At 50.7% G+C, this 23,197-nt stretch overlaps 1 protein-coding gene across 4 annotated transcripts in view; it reads right to left on the bottom strand.

The window, feature by feature from the left end:
• TTC7B (tetratricopeptide repeat domain 7B) overlaps positions 1–23,197 on the bottom strand; it is a gene marked incomplete at both ends in the record, with an annotated part of 220,263 nt that overhangs the window by 191,603 nt on the left and 5,463 nt on the right. For all 4 annotated transcript variants that reach the window (XM_084240964.1, XM_084240962.1, XM_084240963.1 and 1 more), the window contains 2 exons: positions 1,733–1,901; positions 7,432–7,586. In XM_084240964.1, the coding sequence (XP_084097090.1) occupies positions 1,733–1,901; positions 7,432–7,586 (324 nt within the window). The remainder of the gene's footprint in view (positions 1–1,732; positions 1,902–7,431; positions 7,587–23,197) is intronic.

Genomic DNA, 23,197 nt, shown 5'->3' with positions numbered 1-23,197 from the left:
GTGGCTTTTACCACTAGCCCAGGGCTGACATTATAAAATACCATTAGGTAAGCATTCAGCACATACCTGGTGCTGTTAAGTGCTTCATGTACATTACTTTACTTGCCCCTCATAACTCTACAAGTGAGTGTGATTATACCCATTCTACAGATGAGGAGATGGCGGTGTGGAAATGTCAAATACTGCGCGCGGCCTACTTCTTTGTCATTTTTCCTTCCTTGAATTGTACTCACTTACATTTGGTCACCAACTCCTGCAAGCAGCTGGGGTGGCACAGACCCTCTTCACATGAGCCCAGAGCAGAGTCAAATGCTAATGAGTAACTATTACCTTGACCATCATAGGCAGCAGCAGCCTCAACTAACCCACATGAGTGAATAAAATGTCAGCCAAGGGGATGACGGAGCATCTGATAAGGTCCCTGTGCTGCAGGCTTCCTGATACAGCAGTCACTTCATTCAAAGTTGCTTCACTGTAATGGAAAAACACAATCCCAGCTGACACTGAACACAAGGACCTTCTTCAAGGACCTACTTTTATTATGTGTCATTGGTTTACAGGCATAGTTTCTTCCAGCATCTACAAAAACTCATACAATGCAACAGAAAAACAAATAACTCAATCAAAAAAGGGGCAGAAGAACTAAACAGATACTTCTCCACAGAAGACACACAGATGGCCAACAGTCACATGAAAAATCCTCATCATTGATCATCAGGAAAATGCAAATCAAAACCACAATGAGACACCACCTCATATCTGTGAGAAAGGCCCACATGAAAAGAACCAGAAACAAAAGGCGCTGGCCAGCGTGTGGAGGAGAAAGAACCCCCTTCCACCGCTGATGAGAGTGTAGATGGGGCCACCCCTGTGGGAAACAATGTGGATGTTTCTCAAAATATTAAAAATATATCTGTTTAAATTCACTTCTCAGCATTATCCAAGAATATAAAAACACTAATTTGAAGGGATATATGCATTCCTATGTCCACTGCAGCCCTATTTACAAAAGCCAAGTTATAGGAACAAGAAACAACCTGTGTGCCCAAGGAGAGATGAGTGGATTAAGAAGATGAGGTCTATACATGCAGAGGAATACTACTCAGCGATCAAAAAATGAAATCTTACCATCTGTGACATCATGGGTGGAACCGGAGGGGATACGCCAAGTGAAATAAATCAGGAGAAATACCAGGTGATTTTACTCATGTGTGGAATATAAACAAACAAAACCAAGGGACAGATAAAGCTAGACAGAAACAAGCCCTAGAAAATGACTGCAGAATGGAGGCTGCCAGAGAGGTAAGCTGAGGGTGGGGATCAAAGAGAAGGGCCCAGTGGTGCTTGCTGGTAGGTGTGGTATGGTGCCATATTTGGAGGAGGTATGAACCTACACCCCTAAATCACATACAGTGTTGTCAACCATTACCTCAATTAAAAAATACAATTTTTAAAAAATACATAAAATTGCTTTTAAAGTTTTAGTTTCTAAGAAACTAGTGTGATGTTAAGTGAGTACACATTCTAGAGTATTTAAATACCAAGAGAAGTCCTTGCGTAAGTTGCATATTAATTATCAGAAAACTTTACTGAAATGTTTTTCTTTCATTTCCTTCAGCGACAGCTTAAGAACTGGCGTGGCCAAGGGCACAGGCCTGGGAGAGAGCCAGCGTGCTGGCTCTGAATGACATGACTCTGTGGGGGTACCTCCAGGACAGGGTACAGGCCTCACCTTTGGTAGCGAAGGCTTCCGCAATCATCCGCAACCTGTAAGGAGGGACGGCTGTCAGCGGCAAGTCATCGAGGCCCACCCGGGCATAAATGTTGAGAGCTTCTTTATAATCTCCTTCCACATAATTCAACTTGGCCATGATCAGACTGGACTCTTGTAGGAATTCTGACTAGAAGAAAAAGGAGAGAAAAAAACATTTTCCTATGATATTACATGTGCTGCCCACTCAGGACCGAGCCCTGCCACTCTCTACAAACACAGGAGCAGGCACGTGCTCGGCTCTGTCCACAACAGTCTGCGAGTGAAACAGCCCAAGTGGCCACTGTGAGGAGGAGATGAGCTGTGCAGGACATTACTATGCCATCCCAGGGGAGGCAGGCTCAGGCCTGCTACCACACGGTGAACCCCAGCAGCAGCGTGCTGGCTGGAAAGGCACATTCTGTGCCCCTGCCCTTTCTGAAGACAGCCACAGTGCAGGACATTACTCTGCCATCCCAGGGGAGGCGGGCCCAGGCCTGCTACCACATGGTGAACCCCAGCAGCAGTGTGCTGGCTGGAAAGGCACATTCTGCATGCTTCCCTTGCAATGAAATGGCCAGAAAGGTCAAATCCATAGAGGCAGCACTTCAATTACTATTTTCTGGGAATATAGGCGGAAGGGGAGGTGACTATTAAGGGTCTAAAGGGGTCTCTCTGAGGTGATGAAAATGGTTTAAAATTGAAGCAATGGTTGCACAACTCTGTGACTCCACTAAAAACCAGTGACATGTACATCGGATTTAGGTATCATGTACCTGGGTTATATGATATGTGAGTTATACTTCAATAAATACTTGCAAAACAAAACCCGTGAGGTTCCCCTCAAGCCCAGGGCTGGGTGGGGTGAGAACAGCAGGAATGCTTTATGAACAAAACACACAAGCACCTGTCTCACAAAAGGAAGCTAGCAGAGACCTCCTGCTGGGGGTTTCTGCCCTAGCCTGGCGGTGTAGGAAGAGGCTTTCTGAATTGGTACAAAAATTGGGACTTGCTTTCTTCCCAGGGGCAAATCTTTCTACCTAAGCCTTTCCAACATGATAAGGTTATTTGACAACCCCCTGCCCGCAACACACATATCCCCTGCCCTTTCTGAAGGTTCTAACAGCCCCCTGGTGCACTCTCCCGCCTCTCCAGTCAGGAGACGGTGGCTTCCCCAGTCCACACCCACCAGCTCATCCTCTACCCTTTACCCTTCCGTTTCCCATCCCATGTCCGGAGAAAGACAACTCAGCTTCTATATAAGGAAAAGGATTGATCCTCCTTCCCCCACCCCTAGGCTTCTCCTTGGAACCCCAGCCATGCAAGGCTCAACTTTGCTGCTTACAGACAGGCCACGCATGAAGCAGCACTCCTCTAACCTCCTGCTGTGATGGGGAAGCCACACACAGGTGACCAGCCAGAGCATGAGCAGCTGCATCACACCGCCGAGGGTTTCCAGACATTTCTTGAAAGGAAGAAGGGCAACAAGCAGCCCTGGAGAGGACAACGAAATGGGTAAAGAGGATTGAAGGGGGCAAGACAGGGTGATGAATGGCCCAAGAGAGAGGCATCAGTGCAAGAAATGAGAACAGTATTTGCGAAGAGAGAAATCAAAGTGGGAAAAGATATATGGGGGAGGGGGAAGGCACCCGCCCAGCGGGAGAAGTGGATAAGGCCAGACGGCAGGGCTGAGTGCTCTGAAAGGCTTCCTGTGAGATTCTGTGGTGTCTTCTCTGGGCACCTCCAGCACCAGGAACCACTGGCTTAAAAACTAAATGGGGAGCAGGAAGGGAGCCAGTGTTTTTAAGGGACAGAGTGTCCCTTTAGAACGATGAAGAGGCTCGAGAACTGGATGAGGTCGCACAATGCACTTAATGCCACTGCACAGTGCACTTAATCATGGTCACAACGGTAAATTCTATGTGACATATAAAAGAGAAATATTTAATTCAAATTGAAAAAAAATACCAATTAAGTAAACTAAAGGGCCAGGTGGAGAATCTACAGGAGTTTGAAGAAAATGACAAGTGTGGAAGCCCAGCAAGGACATTAGGAGAGAATGGCTCAGCGAGTCCAACCTGGGGCCTCCTGTGTAGGGAGAAAGAGCTTGGCCAAGGCCACTGGGCCACAGGTGGTGGGAGAACGGCTCTAGCAGGGTGCCCGCGCTGCCCGCCCACAACGAGACACCTCTCTTAACGAAAGTCAGGCAGGCATCCGGACTCCCGGCTGTTCCGACCATGGTAGCTGCCCTGCCCTGGGACCTCAGGCCTCAATTCCCATGCACTGGGTAGGCATTTGTGTCTGTACAAGGCTCCAGCCAATGCCCAGGAGAGACATGCCCATGTGAGGTCAAGAAAAGAGGGTATTTTTCACCTTGGCCAGCAAGCGTGGGGCAACACACCGTGCCAAAGCTATTCAACATTCGAACAGTCTCTACAAGGTACAGGAAACTAAACTATGCAAATAGGAGAAAAATTCTATAGGTAGCACAAAAATTAGCAACAGATGACATGTCTCTAACCATGTGCAGGGCTGCAGTAAGCTCTACAGCTGAACTTCAAGGCAACCCTAAGCTATGTATGCTTGCAGATGAGAAACCTGAAACTCGGAGAGGTAAAGTAACTTCCCCAAATCACACAGCTTATAAACCCAGACCTTATAATACCAAAACTCATAAACTCTAACTTAAACTCAATGATCTTACCCACATTGGGTATAGAAGATAAAGAGCAAAAACTATCTGCACCTGATAAAATAACAGGTCACATTTTCCAGAGGGGGGCGGGGTGGTTAGAAGTAAGAAAGAAACTAGCCGGGCACCAGGCCTGGACGCCTGCTTCCCCAGCCTCTTTCCCCCCCACACCCCCTCAGACCGTCATTGCCTGAGGAACACTGGGGCGTGACCGGCTGTCAGCTGTGGCCCCTCCATCTTCAGTCCCCCAACTCTTGCCCACCAATCAACCCATCAGTGGCACCAGAACCACCACTTGTGACAACGGTTCCCAACTTTGAAGAAAAGCACGGCAGGGAAAGCGATGACACTTGACTTTAAAGCCCTGCACGAGGCGCTGAGCTATTGAGAGCATGGGTGACCTGGTTACAGTGATACTCTGGAGTGGCCTCTGGGGCTCTGAGCTGTGTCCAGTGAGGACAGACACACAGAGACCATTTGAAGGAGATGCTCTGTCGGGATTTCCTGTCAGAAGCCTGTAGAACACATGAACTCTGCCTGACTGAAAGGTGGCCCAAGCCTTCAACTGACCAGGCAAATGCAGTGACCAGGTGGCACAGAGGAGGACACTGCAGAATGAAGGCCCACAGGTTTGCGGCTGGGAGGGGCTGTGCTCACTTTGCCAAAAGCCCACCCCATTCAAACCTGCATAAACAAGGCCCCGTATGAGGGAGTGATCTCCTTGGGGTCACACAGAAATTTAGGAATAGACATGAACTTCTAATACAGATACAAAAGGTAAAACCAAAGAAAGCATGGCTTCTCTGAGGGTGATGCAGCAGGAGACAGAAAAGAGTGAGAATAGAGACGAAAGAAGTTGCCCCAGAGGATTCTGAGACTAAGAGAAAACAAAATGAAAGCGAAATCACCACAGTTAAAAGGACAGAGTTCTAACTCAACAGAAACAACAAGAAAACAGACCCATTAAAAACAGGGACAAATGGCTTGAGTAGACACTTCCAAAGAAGTTATATAAACGACAGCAGGCACGTGAAGAGGTGCTCAACATCACTAATCATTAGGGAAATGCAAATCGAAACCTCAGAACTACTAGGATGGTTATTATTTAAAAGGAAAAAAAAAAACAGAAAATAAAATAGTAAACACTAGCAAGAATGTAAAAAAATCTAAACCCTTGTGCGCTGTTGGTAAAAGAGTAAAATAAGGCTTCCCAGGTAGCCTAGGGGGTTAAGTCTCAGTGCTCTCACCTCTAGGGCCTGAGTTTGATCCCGGGCCAGGGAGCTACCCACATGGCGCAGCAGATCTCTCCTGTCTCGCCCACTGTGTATTTCAGTAGATCTGCCTGTTCTGCTCCCTACTCTGTCTCTGGTGAAGCTTCTCACCTCCCTCCCCATTCCCCACCTCACACCTTTGGCCTGCACCCCAGTTCTTCTATGCAAATAAAAGAGTAAAATAGTGCAGCTGCTAAGGAAAACAGTATGATGATTCCTCAAAATATTAAACATAAAATTACTATGTGATCCAACAATTCCACATCTGGATCTATACCCACAGAACTGAAAACAGGATCTCGAAGAGATATTTATTTAACACATTCCTAGCTGGATTATCCACAAGAGCTAAAAGGTAGACACAATGTAAGCAACCATGAACAGGTGACTGGACACAGAAAATATGGTAGGTACACACACTGGAAAACTATTCAATCTTAAAAAAGGAAGGAAATTCTGAAATATGCTACAAAATGGATGAACCTTAAGGACAGTCTGCTAAAAGCCAGTCATAAAAGACAAATACTATATGATGCCACTTATATGAGGTACTTGGAGTAGTCAAGGTCATAGAGACTGAAAAAAAGGTGGGTGCCAGAGGCTAGGGGCAGGGAGAGGGCAGGGACAATGAGGAGTAGTGGTTAGTGGGGCAGAATTTCAGATCTGCAAGATACAAAGAGTTAAGGAGATGGATGGTGGTGATGGTCGCACAATGTCAATTAAGCCACTAAGCTGTACACTTTGAAATGGCCAAGTGGTAAACATTATATGACATATATGTTCCCTTGATTAGGAAAATGGGGGGTGGGGAAGAGGAGGGATGGAAGGAAAGGAAGGAAATAAAGTTGGAACTTCAGTTGTTCACCGAGGTCTACCCATCCAAGGTAGAAAACACATTCTGGAATAAAAAAGGACCACGAAGAAGCTGGTCAATGGGCTGGGCTGCAGTCAGCTGTCTGAACAGTGACCTCAGGAAAGCAGGAAGAGCCAGACTCAGGGAGGAAGTCAGCTGAGGGGGAGGGCGGGGCGGTGAAGGCGAGATGACAGAGATTCAAAAGAAGCAAGAATGAAAAGACATGTGAGAGGGAAGCTGAATATAAACAGAGACTGGAAAACAGGGCTGATGAACAGAAGGGCAGCATTCCAGGTCTCCTGGTGGTAGGATCAAGGTCACGCCCCCTACAGACAGTGGGGAGCTTCAGGGTCACCCCCAGGCAGCAGTGAGGATCAGAGCCACCCCCAGGCAGACCACAGGGGCAGGCCTGCCATCACCAGCAGGAAGCCCACCCAGCTCTGCGCCACAGCAGCCTGGCACAGGCCTGGGACCATCACGAGCTGGTAGTTTTAGGCAAGAAATCATGCCACAGGTGGCACTCCTGGCCAACTTTTCTCTTTTTTCAGAGTGGGGCAAAGTGTCAGATAGAGCTCCAGGCACACATGACAGCTTTATTCCAAGCACCTGGGGGAGATTAGTGCCATTTTTCAGGATAACGTGTCATTAGAGGTTCTCACCAGACTCTCTGCAGCACCAGCAGTTCCCATGAAGGGGTAGGCCAGCTCAGAGGCCGACAGGTCACCAGCAGGGAGCAGGCCTGCTTCTGAGGAGACCAGACACGACGCAGAGCAGACAGCCTCTGAGCACAGTCCAGGTCGTGCCTGCATGTGCTTCCCAACCGCACACTGCCCGCTGTCCCCCTTGTCCCTGAGGCCCACGGTACCTTGAGGTTCCCTCGGTCCAGGGCAGCCGTCAGATGCTTGCGGACCTCCGTGAGCTGGGGCCTGGGGCCTCGGGGACTGGCCCCCTGCCGCAGCGGGTGTTCCTTCAGGTGCTGCTCCAGCTTCGACTCCCCAAGGAGGAGCTCTGCCATGTCATCTACAAAGACAAAGTGAGACTCTAAACGGGAGGGCTCACTGGTCTCTGTGCTGCAAACCACTAAAAACCTCCGGCCTAACACCCCCTGGGTTTCCACAACCCTAGCAAGGCACCTGAAGCTCATCACCTGACATGGAGCACAAACAGGCACCACCTGACAATGACTTCTCTCCACTCTAAAACAAGTACCTAAACAGGTGATGGATCGGCCCCAACATCCTCTGCTGCAGCTCCTGACTCTGGAAAGATGCACGCGTACTTACACAGAGAGAGTTCATGTTTGGTAGAAAAAACAAAGTTGTCAAGCTGTTCAGTAGGATCTTTGCAAAGCACAAACAAAACCCAACACTATGCCCTTGAGGGCAATGCCTGACGGTGTCCGAGCTCCCCATGAGGCGCGCCTTGGACATGACCCCAAGCTGGTGGGGTGTCTCCACAACAAGATGGCCTGAAAGCAAGCCGCCTGCTTCTGCCTAAAAGCCACACTGCACAGACACAGTGTCTGGGAGGGTCTGAGAAGGTGTGAGCCCTAAGAGAAGCTACTTAGAACTTTGGTAAGCTCCTCGTTGGCTACTTAAAGTAAAAGCTCACTCCAGAAGCAGCTCTTTGGAATTCACACATCCAGACTGACTAAATCAACCCAGAACAATTCCCACAGCAGCCTGAGTGCCATCTAGTTTTCCGTGGTGGGACAGAGTCCAACCGGGTGAGAATATAAGCAATTAAAAGGTCTGGAAGGATGAACTGCCCTTCCATGATAGGGGTTACCACTGAAGTGCAAGGGGGAGTAGGGTGGCAGGAAGGACCTCAACTGGGGTTAGTGACCAAAACAGACTCAGCTCTATCTTTAACATTCTGGCCCCAGAAAGGAGAACAGATCTGTCCATGATGTGTACAGTCTAAAATTAACTGAAAATTTCACCTCCAGGACGCACTGGGGTGCCAGGTGTGGTCCATCAAAGCCAAGAGCCTTTCCAAGCCCTGTGGTCAGCGACGGATCCACATCTATGGTTCCTGGCAGTGCCTCTGCCTGAGTGCTGGGAAGCCTAAAATAATCTTTTAGAGGTATGACCTGGGGTCCAGGAGGAGCCAAGCAACACAAAAACAGGAACGGATGAAGTTACTGAAGTCAGGAGTTCTTTAGATGTCCATGAAGAAAAAGCGAACCACCCACAAGCTGAGGACAGACAGGACACAGCGCACCCACCACCCGAAGACGATGACGTCATGTCCACAGAGGGCACAGGTGCAGGCCCGGGGCTGGGCCAGCCAAAACACGGGCAGGTACAGAGCAAAAGCAGAGTCCTGCAGAGACAGAACTTTGAGAAGGCAATCCAGGCCTCAGGGTGCAGGACACCGGAGGGCAGGCAGTCAGTGGCAGAGCACCTAGTGAGGAAACTAACTGCCTAGAAGAAGAAGCACAGGAGGAGAACAAGAGGCAACATGGTAACAATATATCAGAAATGGGGAGGAGCTCCCAAGGGACTTGTTCCCCTCTTTCTAAAACACTACGCAGGAAGAAAGACACCAATCTTTATAAAACTTTTAGGGAATGATGTCCTATGGTGAAGCCTTTATCAGTGGAGCTCCCCGATTCCTTTAGATTCACTTCGGTTCCTTTCTTTTCCATTAATACTTAGTGCTTTATTTGTTACAGAGAGCAATGCTGCCCAACAGAAACACATGCAAGCCGCATTATTTTAAAAATTTTAGTGGCTACATAAAAAAAAAAAAAAGAAAAAAGAAACAGGTGAAATTAACTATAGTCACATACTTTCACTAACAAGTAATGCATATTTTTAAATTTATAGAGATCTTTTAGATTCTTCTCCCACATTCAGTCTCCCGAGTACAGTGGCCATCAGATGGGGTGGGGACCTCTCCTCACGAAGGTATGTCTCTTTACCGTTGCATCTATGTCCCTAGGAAGGAGGTCTAAGCAATCACCACTAGAGCAAATGAGAGGACCTTCTGAATGATAGGGCTTTGGATAATTTTAAGTTTCTATCTTTGTAAATTTGCATTATTTATATTGAACAGAATCATTTTGTAGCACATTTTTGGGGGCAAAGTAGCTTTTCTTTTAAAACTGGAAGTATATATCATGATATTAAAGTAGTTATTTTTGAGTTTTAAGAATATCAGTATATACTGAATTTCTTTTCTATAGATTTTAAGTCAAAAAATTAATTCAGAAAAAATACAACAGGATTCAGTCTTCAATTCAAATCTCAGTTTGTCCCTCTGACTTTGATCCTATGATTTAGCCTCAATGTTTTGGGGAACAATTCTGAGAAAGCCCCTTTGTACAGCGAGCAAAGGTATCTCCTCTTCCACTACTGTGCATTTTCCCCCATTATTCCTCACCCTCCAGCTCACCTCCGGACTGCAGTCACCTCTGACCTGGGAAGAATTCCCAGGACGGAGGAGGACCAGGACCTCTGCTACCTCTTTCGTGCTGTGGAATGGGGGCAATGTTACCCTCTCGAAGCATCAATTTCCCTATTTATGAAATGGGAACAGTATCACCCCCATAGCAAGGCCTTGGGCTGGAGGTAATGAGCTGGGGGGCAGGGGAGGATGCTGTAGCCTGAAGTGACCAACCCCTCCACCGGGCCTTAAAGGAAGAGCAAGATGTAGACTGTGACAACAGAGGGCAGGGCAGTCCAGCCAAGCAGACAGCAAACAAAAGGAGGGTGCAGAGGCAAGGAAAGTGCAGGGAACAGGGCGGCAGGAGAATCAGTGTAATGAGTGAGAAGACAAGAATGAGGCTCAAGCTGGGACAGAATGGGGGGAGGAATGGCTCCCCAACCCCACCTCAGACCACCCCCACGGGGTGATGTCCCAATCCCTAGGCATGGAAAACAGACCCTGGCCAAGTTCTCCACAGGCACCAGTGTCAGGAGGCTTTGGGAGGGTGAGCTGCCACTCGCCAGTACCTGACAGACATTCAGCCATCTTTCAGGCACTGCTGATCGCTCCCACCCCATGCCCCAGCCTAAGCCACCCTGGCAACCAGGAACCTGAAACACCCCAAGTTAGGTGTTTCTGTATCTGTCTGCCCCTTCTAGACTGAAAGGTGAGGCTGCAAGGAAGAAGCTGTGTGTTATTTACTTTTGAGTGTAGCACAGAGTCGGTGTTTAGCAACCAGTGAATTAATCCGGTGGCAGACCTGGGCATCTGAATGGCATCCTTCAGGGTCAGCCTGTGGCAGAAGCTGCCTGTTGTCCCCAAATACTCATTCTCCCCTTCTTCCTTTACTATTAGAACCCCCAAATTTGATCAGGGCACGCAGCTGCCCAGGTGGAGATCAGACCTCCCAGGAAGCTGGCCGCTGCCATGTGGCTAAGTGATACGGATGAGAGGTGCAAAGGAGGCCCACACATCCTTCCAGGAAGGGGCTGCCCTGCTACTAGCTGGACAGGGGCTGTGCTGACGGAAAGTGGACTGGCCGTAACAAACCACAAAGTGGAAGTCACTGCGGATGGCGGAGCAGCCTGACATAAGCCTTGGTCTCCAACACCGAGGAGTTGCCACCAAGCCCTGCAAGCCACTGCTGATCAATTAGCACATGAGGGAGAAACTAACTTCTATCCAGTTCTCCCTTAAGTCATTGTAATTCTGACCTTTGTTCCAGCAGCCAAACTGGTATGCTTACTAGATACCCCAACAGACACAGGCTTCGGGGTGAGAACTGCTGTTGGAGAACCTTACCTCCACCCATCTCTGCTTTCACTGGTTTCTAAACAGCATTCTGCAGAAGCCAATGGAGGGCTCTCCAGTGCTCTGTGCATCTATATCTTTCTAGTTTACTGATCTCCTGACACTGACAGAATGCACCAGTCTTCCTGCCAAGATGTGGAGAGAGCCAGCTCTACCAGGATTGACCAAGAGGACCCCGGGAAAAGCTTAGTTGCGAGGAAGAGGCTTTTCTCAGTCAGGAGACACAGCTCCTCATTTCATGGAGGTGCTAGCCCTTCAGACCCATTCAACTCGATGCAAAGTCTGAGAGATGAGGACAGTCCTGGATATATGGAGGAGACAAAGCCTTCACCAAGAATGTTACAGATATATGTCTGCAAGGTAGAAAATTCAGGGAATGGCATTTCAGGAAGAAGGAATAGAATGTGCAAAGGAATGGCATGGCCTAGTTGTCTGGAGAGCTCCAAGTAGTTTGTTAGACCTTAACCATGGTGGGCAGGGAGAGAAGAGGGAGACAGTCAGGGGAGTGTCCAGGTAGAACAGTTCCTCATTCTGGGAGAAGCATGCTCTAAGTGAAGAGCTTACAATCTAATTTGAAATTTAGCAAGCTGGCTACAAAACAATCGATGACATTTTTGAACTAGCCACACTCCAATCTTTCAGCAAATTTCTTTAGTTCCCTTCAAAAAAGGTAAATTTGCTGCCACTCACTCTCCCAAACAGGAAGTCAGAGGTCTTAAAAATACCAGTGAATTTGTCACACAGAGGCTGCAAGATTCAATCCTAAGGGTGGAGGGGGTCATGGAGCCCCCATTCAGAATCCACCAGCAACCAAAGAAACAGACGTCACCAAACAGGCTGCCACTGCCCAAGAGTGAGCCCAGCCACATGCCACGACAGTGAGGCACAAGGGGAAAAAGGCAACAGAGACACACAAGACAGTTAATCCCAGACAATTCAAGAATCAAATATAAGAAAAGGTCAAAAGTTAAGAACAGGCTTTTATCTCCATACATGACGGACCGAATTTACCCTCCTATTAACACACACACACACACAGAGGACAATTTTCAAGAAAACTGAAAAACAGTTTTCAAGACATTGGCCAGCAGACAACTGAGAACAGTGACCCCGGAGGACAGGGTGGCACACAGGATGAGCCCCAGGATTGTCTTGAGATGGAAACAGGATGGAAACCCTCACCTCAGAAAGACTCAGATCTGAGTGTCTCTTTCCCCATCTGCCGTACACTCACCGGGCACAATCCCCAGTGCAAAGTGGGTTCGGCACGTACTTTCCCAGAGAAGCTGGGAGGCACACACGGAGGAAAAGCTCAGGCAGCCCTGGACTTGAACCTCGGCTCCACGGCTCTCTAGCCGGGTGGCACTGGGCAAGTTACCTGATCTCTCTGAGCCTTACTTTCCTCATGAGGCTACTGTGAGGATGAGATAATAACTGTGATGCATATAATACAGAGTAAGCGTTACTTATCATTACCGTTTTTTTTTAAGTTTACTTTTTTATTTTGCGTAGAAGAATTAAGGTGTAGACCAGAGGTGTGGGGGGTGGGGGAGAGGGTGGTGGCGGAGAGAGGATTCACCAGAGACAGAAGTGGGTAGCAGAACAGGCAGATCTACTGAAATACACTGCTGAGGGGAGCAACGGGGAGAAAGGAGAGGTCTGCTTGTGGGTCTGCAGCATGTGGGTCAGCTCCCTCGCTGGGGACTGAATTCAGGCCTCAGGCCATAGGGGTGACAGCACCAAGACTTAACCCCTAGGGCGGAGGGGGGGGCAGCGGGGGAGGGGGGCTATTACCATTGTTTTCATTCATTTAGGGTGACTATCCCCAGAATGGATATATAATGAGGCAGAAAACTCTATGAGTCATATGCCCTGTGCTCCCAGGGCCTGCAGTCTAGCAAGAGGATACGAATGCTGAGCAGTATTCACTAGTAGCCAAGCCGCGCTGAGCTCTTGCTGAATGCCACACACTGGGCGAAGCAGTCACCGAACAAACCCTGGATGTTGGAACTATTATTATCTCCATGTCAGACAGGGAACCAGGGGGGAGAGGTAAAGCAACCCACAAAGGTCGTTGTGTCCATCTATCCTGCAGCGGGATCTGAACCCAGGCTGCATCCCAGCACACCAGTCACAAGCCCCTGTAGATATCAGCGATGTACTAGCAGGGTGACCCTGGACAAGCCATAACCCTTCTGCCAGGAGCCAGACAGGAAGCTTCTAAGTCCCCTTCCTGCTTCACTGGCTAGGAATCTCATTCTCCAGAGTGAGGAGGGATTCAGGGTGTCCAGAGCTGACTTCTGTAGGCATTCTGGGGCTTAAGTAAGAGTGAGGAAGTTAGCTCCCCAGAAGCTTATAGCGAAAAAGCCTGAAGTTGCATAGAAACCTCTCTTGAGAACCCTCACCAGAGAGGAAGGTGGGGATTAGGCCCCGGCCGGGGACTCTGGCCCCCTAGTTCATCTCCAGACAAACAATCCCCAAAACCTCCCAATCTACACAGCTCAATGCCCAGGTGGCCTTGGCCTCCTGCCCATCTACCTTCCCACCCTGGAGGGATCCTTACAGCCTCCTCTTGGGCAGGATTAGCAACTGACACAGAGATTTGATCAGACAGGGAAGAAAAAAACTTAGGGTTTCTACTCTATTCCAGGGAGTACTTGATATCAATACAAAAAAAAAAAAATCTCAACAACTTGGTTTAGATGTCAATAGAGAAGCATTTAGATCCATTCAAACCATTCCTGCTGGGGCTGCAATCCAAGAGGAAAAAAAACAAACCCCTATTCAAGTAGGAACTGGCTCTTCAGCCGCCCTTTGTTACCAGCAAAGACAGCCAGGTTCTCCATTTCATCCTCTCAGGGGACATTCAGCCCCTTGTTTACTCGGCTTCTTGTAAGTCCTAGTACTTACTGTCCGCAGTCCTATGATTCCCCTGCCCCCCAAAGAGCGATGGCAGGAAAAGAGCAGCTCTGGATATGTTACAGGGCAGCCCCGATACAAAACGGGTTGCCTGACTGTGGGTCCTCACCTGCACGCTTAAAAGGACTTATCAATACTCTTCTGTAGGCACACACGAAAGGTTAATAAAAGGTTTATTTACAAGGGAAGGGCAAATGAGGAAATGTACAACTCAGGGAGAAAAGTGGGAGACAAAGTTTTAAATGCGTCCTACCCGATCCGCCGATCTGGAATCTCAAATGGCACTCTGAGAGCTGGCCACGAGCCAGGAGCCGTGAAGCCAGAAGGTGAGCGAGAGAGCGAGCCCCCCAAGGCCCACAAGTTTGATTTTTATACCACACCTGGCTGCTTAACTCCACCCTCAGGTCCCAGCCACCTTCCCTTTGGTGGTGACGGGATTTGTCTTTCCCAATGTCTTGATGGCTTTGGTCTGGAGTGGGGGTGGAGTCCACAAAACCTGCATGAAATTAGCTCAGGACATCCTTTCCCCCTAACAGGTTGGACCTGGCAGGAGTGAGAATCAGTACAGTGTCTGCGGAGGGTAGCGTAGTAACAGTGTCTAGAAAACCACCCCCGCTCCACCTGACCCAGAAATTCCACTTCAGGAACTAACTGCAGAGGCACCTGCACTCCTGAGTGGAGGCACCATCGGGATATGCCCGGCACACAGCCCTCATGGCAGCGGCAAAGGATAGAAGGCCACCCGGAGGGTGCTTGAGCAGGACCTGCTCAATGAATCACGGTGCACCCCACATGATGGGGCATAGTGTGCCCCACACAAAGGCAGCAGATCTAACACCACTCCATGGTGCCTGGTCGCGCAAGGGCTACCTGAACCCCCCTACAGTGGGGCCTCTTGCCTCAGCTGGGGCTTGGCCACTGGCTGCTTCTGACCCACAGGACAGCCATCCCTTTGATGCCCCGGAAGCCTATAAAAGGGCTCATCCACTTCTTCTTCTGACCACCCTGGAACATGCAGGGCCAGCCTGGAAGTAGGAAGCTGTGCGACTCCATGAAACAGAGCAGATTTGTCTCGGCCAAGGTCCAGCACGTAAGCCAGTAGGGCCAAGGGGGCAACGTAATGGAGCTGGCCTGCAGCAGGCCGCCGGCACGTGAGCGAGCCCTGGCAAGCCTGGAATCGTGAAAAATAATGAAATATTTTGAAATAATGAATCCCTTTGTTTACGGCATTAAATTTAGGGATGGGGAGTTACACAGTAATAGCATTATTCTCAAAGAGAGAAAAAATAGGCTGTCTGGTACGTCCCTGTTGTGTATAAGAAACAAAAACCAACGACATACTTTCCTGTAAACATGCAGCTATGCAGAGTATCTCTGAGGGACTCCACCCCGGCCCAGGAAAGCCCTCGAGGCAGCCATTTTTGCAGAAGGAGCAGGAAGACATGGAGCTGGCGAGTCAGGGACTTTTCACTACACGCCCTTTCTGTTGTTTGATTTTTATTTGTGTGTACATGCATTTCCTACACAAAGCACTAACCAGCTAACTTAAAAAGAAAGCTGGCTCGTGTTACAGTGTGTACACCTGGCTGATGGCCCACAAAAGGATTCACATGGCCTCGTCCATCAGCGCACAACCAAGTGAAGGAGTTTGAAGTCTGCGGCTGTGACCATGAGCCCCTCCCTGCTCTGCTGGGCTGCCTCCAGGCCCCAGCATCCTTCCCAGGCAGGCAGTCTGTCTCACCTGAGGGTGCCGGGATGCACTGCACTTCCCCCTCTCCTACCAAAACCCTAAACATCATGTGAGACATCTCAGGGTCACCTTGGAGAGGCTTCCCTAGCCCCCAGAGCCCAAGCTGGTCATGTTCCTCATGTGGCCCTGCACCTTCACCCACCTGCCGGCACCTACCTGCCCCAGCCAGTATGGGGACTACAGCCGGAACGGACACAGGTCTCTGCCCCCTGGAGCTTACATTGTGACAGGGTAGACAGACAAACCAGGAAAAGGCCAGACAGTGTTAAGAGATGTACAGAGAACCAAAACAGGGGTGCGTGAGAGTAAGAGGTGGTCACAAGGGGGACAGCTCCAAGGAGAGTGCCACAGAGACCTGCAGGAAGGGAGGGAGCAGCCCCACATCTGAAGGAAGAGCATGCTCTCAGCTGTGTGAGGACCTGGGTGCAAGCCAGGGTGCTCGAGAAACACAAAAAGGCCAGTATGGCTGGAGTAGAGAGTGAATGGGGTGGGGTGGTCGGAGAAGGGCTTAGGCCCGGGTGGTGATGGTTCAGCATTCATTCTAGGTGCCACTGGAGGTCTTTGGAGGGGGGTGCAGGGGTGTCATCAGAGGGATGAAATGGGTTTTGAAAAGGTGCCTCTGTCTGCTGTGGGGAGAATGAATTCAGGTTGGAGCAGAGCAGAAGCAACAGCAGAAAAGGTTCGGTGATTCCAGTGTCCGGTGAGGGCACCGATGCTTGGACAAGGGGGCAAGAGGTGAGAACGTGTCACAAGGGGAGAAACAGACTGAGTGAGAACACCCTTTGGAGGTAAAATAAACAAATCCTACTAATGGAATGGAGGCACCACCACCCCACCCCCAAAGATGTTCACATCCTAACTGGGGCAGGTGAATATGTCACCTTACATGACAAAAGGGACTTTGCAGATGTGGTGGAGGTAGGAAGCTGAGAGGGAGGACTTCCCAGGACTATCTAGGAGGCTGACTGGGGCCCTAAAAGAGATGGGAAGGGGGTGTGGGTAGGTTGTGGTCTCAAGAAAGGCTGAAGAAAGCTAAACCCCTGATTTTAAAGGTGGGGTGGGGGGGATCACGAGCCAAGTGCATGGTCTGAAACCAATAAATCTTGATGATTTGTTCCAGCAGCAAAGGAAAGGATAGAAGGGGAATTAAAGATGAGTCCTGGATTTCAGATCACACGGCGTCATCCTATTCAAAAACCAAGTGAAATGATACCCATGCGGAGAAATCATCTAAGAGCTGAAGGTTCGGCTCAAAGCTGGAGACTGAGCAGGAAGGACCTGGAAAGAGAAGCCAGGACTATGTCACAGAAACCAAGATCAGGAAGTTTCTGGAAAGAGGGAATGGCCAGTGGGTTAAAAGCAGGAGAGTATCAAGAAACATAAGAGCACAAACATAGCCGACAGATGGATGACCTCCACGAGAGAAGCAAGAAGCCTCAGGGGTGTGGGGGCGCCAGCCTGACCAACTGACCGCAGCGGGCTGAGGAGGCCACGGCTCCCGGGAGAGGCTTTGCTGCCAGAGGCTGGAGAGCTGGAAGGAAGCAGACAGGGAAGAACCTGGGCACCTGCGTGCCCTGAAGGGGTGACCCAGGGAGGGCAGTCGCATCCAATCCTGAGAGTGCAGAACAGCGGGGTCCATGCACACAGGGGCTGCTGGTCCATGAAAGGAACCAAAGACCCCACACAGAGACAGGGAAATCAGGTGGACTGAGGTCTAGGGAACAAGGGGGTTTCCTAATTGTTTCTACTTCTTCAAGAAAACCTGAGGCAAGGTCATGAGTCAGGGATGAGCAATGGCAGCAGGAGGCAAGGCGAGAAACATGCGAAACAGACATTGTGGCAAGTGGGAGTGCAGGCGTCCAGAGAGACACTGCCCTTTAGGTCTTTGGTCAAGTGCAGTGGTCAGTAAGCAGCTCGTCCGGCAGTGAGCAGCAGCTCAGGTGCACGGGGGTGGGCTGAGAGGCAGGTGTGACCAAGGCAGGGGCCTGGCACAAGGGAGAGAGACAGGCCCCCTCTCTACTGGAAAACAGATGCGATGCCCCACACCTGCTTTCAGTCAAGGTCATACCACGTCACCTTCCCCTCCAAAGCCTCCAAGCAGCACCCTGCTCTCACCCAAAGTGAAAGCCACATCCTTGTAACCTATCACCCTAACTCTCACCTCCATCCGGTCACTCTCATATTATGTCAACCTCCCATTCATGGACAGAGCCCGAGGAAGTACCTTAGTCTTGGGAGACTGGGCTCCCTGCATGTCGTGGGGCCTGACTGCTGACCAAGACCAAGCCCCCCACGCTCCCTCAGGGCCCCCACTGTGGCCCCTCCACTATCTTTAAGTTGTGGCCAGTTGAAAGGGCCTGGCTCCTGGGAAGTCTTGGCAAAGACAGCAAAGTCAAAGATTGGGGAGCTCAAAAGAAGTTGGCAGAGACAATATCCTGGGGAAATCTTGGTAGCTGGAGTCCAGGCTTCATGCCAAAACGTCCTGTCCATATCCACACCCAACACAGAAGTGGGATGGACAGGATGGGAGAGCAACCGTGGGGATGGGAGACAGTCCTGCTTCCGCAGCGGCAGGGAGAGTGCGCTGGCCTAACACACACGCTCTCCCTAAGGAAACCAGCCAAGCTCCAGGGAGAAAAGGTAACTTGAAAGTTATTAGCTTGGGTGGTGTGGCCTGTCTCCAGAGCTCAGCAGGACAGGAAGTGACTACAACAGGGCAGGGGGTGTTATCAGGCCAGCCCAGAAGGCTTGGAAGCGGCTCTCTCAGGAAGTCAGCTGCACACAGAGTTGACAAGCATCTCTTGAAGATTCAAAGCCCTACTCCAGTCCCAGCCCTCAAGGGGCAGGTCCAAAGGGAGACAAGTAGGGTGGTGGGGAAGGCCTGCTCAGAAGGGGTCAAAGCAAGTGAGGTCTGAGTTGGGCCTAAGGAATTTCTCCAAGTGAGACTCTGAGTAGAAGGAGGAGTGGACACAGCTGGTGTATGCAGTGGGGCAGGGCAGGGAGGTGAGCACCACAGGGTGCCGAACTGCCATGGGCCTAAGAGACCACTTCTCTAGGCCTCCAGACCAGGCCCCAGAGGGAGCTGACTCCACCGGCCTGAAACTTTGGCATTTCCTGCAGCCCCTGGGCTGGCACCCCAGCAGGACCCCCTCGCTGACCCCAGGGCTGCCTAACCTGAGAGAAAACACTGCTGCCCATTAGGCCTGGAAGCTGCACAGGCCAGCAAGAGCAGTTCCTCAGGGAGGAATAGTCCATGTGTGCGAGAAAAAACAAGGAGGGCAGTGAAGGAACCTGGAAGCCCTCCCTGGGATGGGCTTCTTGGCATCTGTGCACCTTGCAGACACATAAAGAGAAGGTCATGGGCATTAGTCTGCACAGCAGCCCATTAGCCTGGACTCACCCAGAGCTCAGGTGGGCAGGGTGGTGCAGACACTCCAGGGACGATACCATGAGTATCAGAGGGGACACGCTTCAGGTGGACACGCCATCCCTGGTCCTCCACAGGGCTTGTCCCTCTACCAGTCCTGGCCCTGGTCACACATCTGCCAGGTCCCTGTGCCAGATGTGGGCACAGGATGGTCTTACATCACTGCATTCCAGATCCTTGGGACAGCAGCAGGCACACAGTAGGTGCTCAGCAGGGGTTTCATGAGCAAATGAATCCAAGTTAATTCCAGGACAGAGGCTACACTGTTCACTTAGCAACTGAGTACCTACTGTGTGTCAAACACTATTATCAGTGGTTGGGATACAGCAATGAGTAAAAACAGCAAAGAAAGCTCTGCCCTCAGGGGGCTGACAGCCCCATGGTCACCTTCTTCTTTGTGTCCCATAACACATCCCAGGACCCCAAGTCTTGTCTGTCCCAGGCATTCTGAATAGGGATGGATGAGGAGGACCTGGGTGTCTGTCAGTCCTGGGGCAAAGCCTGGTTCTACATTTCTAGTTCTGAGACCTGCTAAGTACTGCTTGTTGGCAGCTTTGGGCTTCAGCCACAATTAGTAAGACAGGAACCCCCCAGAGCCCCACTGTACAGCTCTGCTAATATTGTTGCTATTCTGGTATCCTCCTGCCCTGAGTACCTTGACCTTTCTCCCCCTTCCACACACAATACTCCTGATTCAGTCAGGCTGCTTCAGACAAGAGGCTGGTTCTAGAAACCGCATTATCTCTGACTCCTCCAAACGGGTTTTGAGATAGTAGAGCTCAGAGAAGCCAAGTCACTCAGCAAGGCCAGGCAAGTGTCCAGGCAGGACTCAACCAGGTCTGATAGGGTGAAGCCCTCCATCCATCTAAGAGGGTGAACTACCATCCCTTTTGCCTGGGACTCAGGGGGTTCCCCAGACTTGGACATTCAGTGGGAAATCAGGAAGGTCTCAGGCCATCTGAGACGAGTAGGTCACCCAAAGCACAGTCCTCTGCCAGACCTTACCCACTGCCACCTAAGCCCACCCTGTGCTCAGCTCCCTAGTGGCCCAGTTGTGCCCTGTAGCCAAGTGATGCTTGAGCTGCAGGGTGACAGCCTGTCCTAAGGCACAGCATAGTAGAGCTCCCTGTCCAGAACCAACTAGACGGGAAGAACCACCACCTCCAGGGAAGCCATGTCATTCAGGCCCTTAGGGCAGCGCTACCCAGAGTGTGCCCACTGGCCAGCAGCTGCAGCAGCACCTGGCAGCATATTAAGAATGCAGAAGCCCAGGCCCCACACCCACCCTGCTGCATTAGAATCACTACACGTGAGGCCCTGCTATCTGGGTTCTGCCTTGGTGATGGTAACCAGTGCAGTCAAAAGAGTTATGGAACTAGGGCCACCCTGGTGGTGCAAGGGGTTAGTTCTCAGCACTGTGAGGCTGGCCGCAGCCACTGCAGCACGAGTTTGATGCCTGGCCAGGGAGCTACCCACTTGGCACAGCAGACCTCTCCTGTCTCGCCCGCTGCTGCCCTCAGCAGTGTATTTCAGTACATCCTCCTGTTCTGCTCCTCACTCTGTCTCTGGTGAATCCTCTCATGCCCCACACCTCTGGCCTGCACCCCAGCTCTTGTATGTATAAATAAATAAAATAAATCTTTAAAAAAAAAAAAAGGAATGGAACTAGAGTCAGAAATGGGTTAGGATCTGACTCCATGAACATCTCCAAGTCTCAGTCTCCTGTGTCCCAAATGAGAACTTTGACCCCCGACCCCATTCCTCGTGTGGTTGAGATGAGTCACCAGGAGCCATGAAACAGCTCATGCCCTGAATCCAGCAACCAGCATGAGCTCGAGAAATGCTTGCTCATTCTTCTCTACTGACATTGTTTTAACACCCGTGGAGTCAGGAAAACTAGGGTTTCAGAGGCTCAAGTGACGTGCACAAGGTCACTCAGAGGATATGTGACTGGGGGTTTGGACTCGGGTCTGGTAGTTTCTGATAGAACCAAGAAATGTCTGTGTGGCCAGTGCCAGCACCATTACCTTCTGCTGTGCTTGAACAGGGACAAGCTGGAGGGTGGCAGGGCCACAGTACCACAGTTTTCCTGATTCGTGCCTGCCCCTGCATTGTGAGAGGTGCTCCTCTGCCCCCCGCTGGCTCCCGTCTTGGCTGATGGGGGTGGTTTGAGGGGTCTCAGAAACCCTCTTTGCGCTTCCTGACTTCTCAGATGGGCTTTCTCACAAGCCAGAGGCCTGTAAGCCTCCACCATCTGCCAGCATGAGGTCACCAACAGGGTGAGGTCACCCACAGGGCAGGAACCCGCCCACTGGTTAGTGGGAATCAGGAGCCAGGGGCCTTCCCCATGCACCTCCCAGAGCAAGGCGGCCGGTTCACGAGGAGGAACACCAGACAGGACGCTGTAAGCAGTGAACCCAGCTCAGTATGGCTCCAGCAGGAAGGCATTTATTATCACACACAACAGGAAGAGAAAGGCCAGAGAAAGGCCTAGCTGAGCCTAGAGCCATCAACAGCTCAGCACTGCAAGAGGGGCCGTGTTCTCCTCCCTTGCTACCATCCCGCACTCCAGGGCCAGGTATGCTCACAGCCACAGGAGGCCGCAGTCCAGGTTCAAAACTATGAACAATTTCCAAGGGAAAAGGAGAGATGGTGATTACTCTCCCTTTTTACGCACCTACGTCACTCTTAAGCATGAGAAAACCCTTCCCAGGAGCACCTCACCTTCTCACACACACACACACACACACACACACACACACACACACACACAAATGCCCCTGCTGGCTGGAGCTACAGCAAATGCTCGTTCCTCAACAAGTCATAGGCCAATGGTCCCACAAGGCACCTATGGTGAAGGCCAGGCATGTGGAGGGGCTGAGGGTGGCAGAACCTGTGATCAGGCCGAGGAGGAGGAATGTGAGGGGAGGCAGAGAACACCGGCTGACAACCAGGGAGCCTCTCTCTGGCCTGGAAATCACCTAACACATTAGCCTCCAAAGTAAACGCCAGCCCTCACAGGATACCACTACCCAAGGACAGTCTACTCCCATTCTGGAAGGCCCTTCCATACCTCCCGAGGCCACCCCCATGGCAGCCTGTGGGCCTGTTCAACAGAGCAGGCCAAGCACGGGCCATGAGCCTGACTGAAGTAGAACCACAGCCGTGGCCTCTAGAAGCTAACCCTCGTTGGTGAGGAGACAGGTGCCCCATGGTGGGTGATGGCGTGGGGTAGCTTATTAGGAGGTGGCTCGGGGAGGGCATCCTCTCTACTGAGAGTGGTTGGCAGGAGCCTTGGCACCATCACTACAGGTTTCCTTAGCCATAATTTCTGAAATCCAGAATGCTCTAAAAACCAAAAGCTGGTTTTGATGTTGTTCACACTGGACTGTAAACTTCCAATGAACTCACAGGAGGCTATTTAGTCTACTGACCCCTTCGCAATGATGGTGCCCACAGCCCACTGCAAAGACAGTGACACGCTTTGTCGTGAAGGGCTGCCCCAACTACCCAGGGGGTGCCGCACACGCGGCCCCCAGTATATGTACCATATTCAGGAAAATTCTGCATTCTGCAACACATCTGGTCCCAGGGTTTCAGAAGAGGTTGCTGGGTGTGTGTGGCCCTTTACACAAGAGGTCAGCAAGTGAAGCAACACTCTGTTAGGAAATAGCAGTGCTCAACCACCCTCCGGGGCCAAAGCTCTGGCCTACCCAGACACTCCTGTCACTTGTCGTCACTGCCCTCTCTCCCTGTTTTTTCATCTGTAAAATGGGGAGGCTGGGTTAGGTC

The sequence above is a fragment of the Talpa europaea genome (genome assembly GCF_964194135.1).
Source record: "Talpa europaea genome assembly, chromosome: 8".
Taxonomy (NCBI): domain Eukaryota; kingdom Metazoa; phylum Chordata; class Mammalia; order Eulipotyphla; family Talpidae; genus Talpa; species Talpa europaea.
This window is presented reverse-complemented; position numbering and strand designations above follow the sequence as displayed.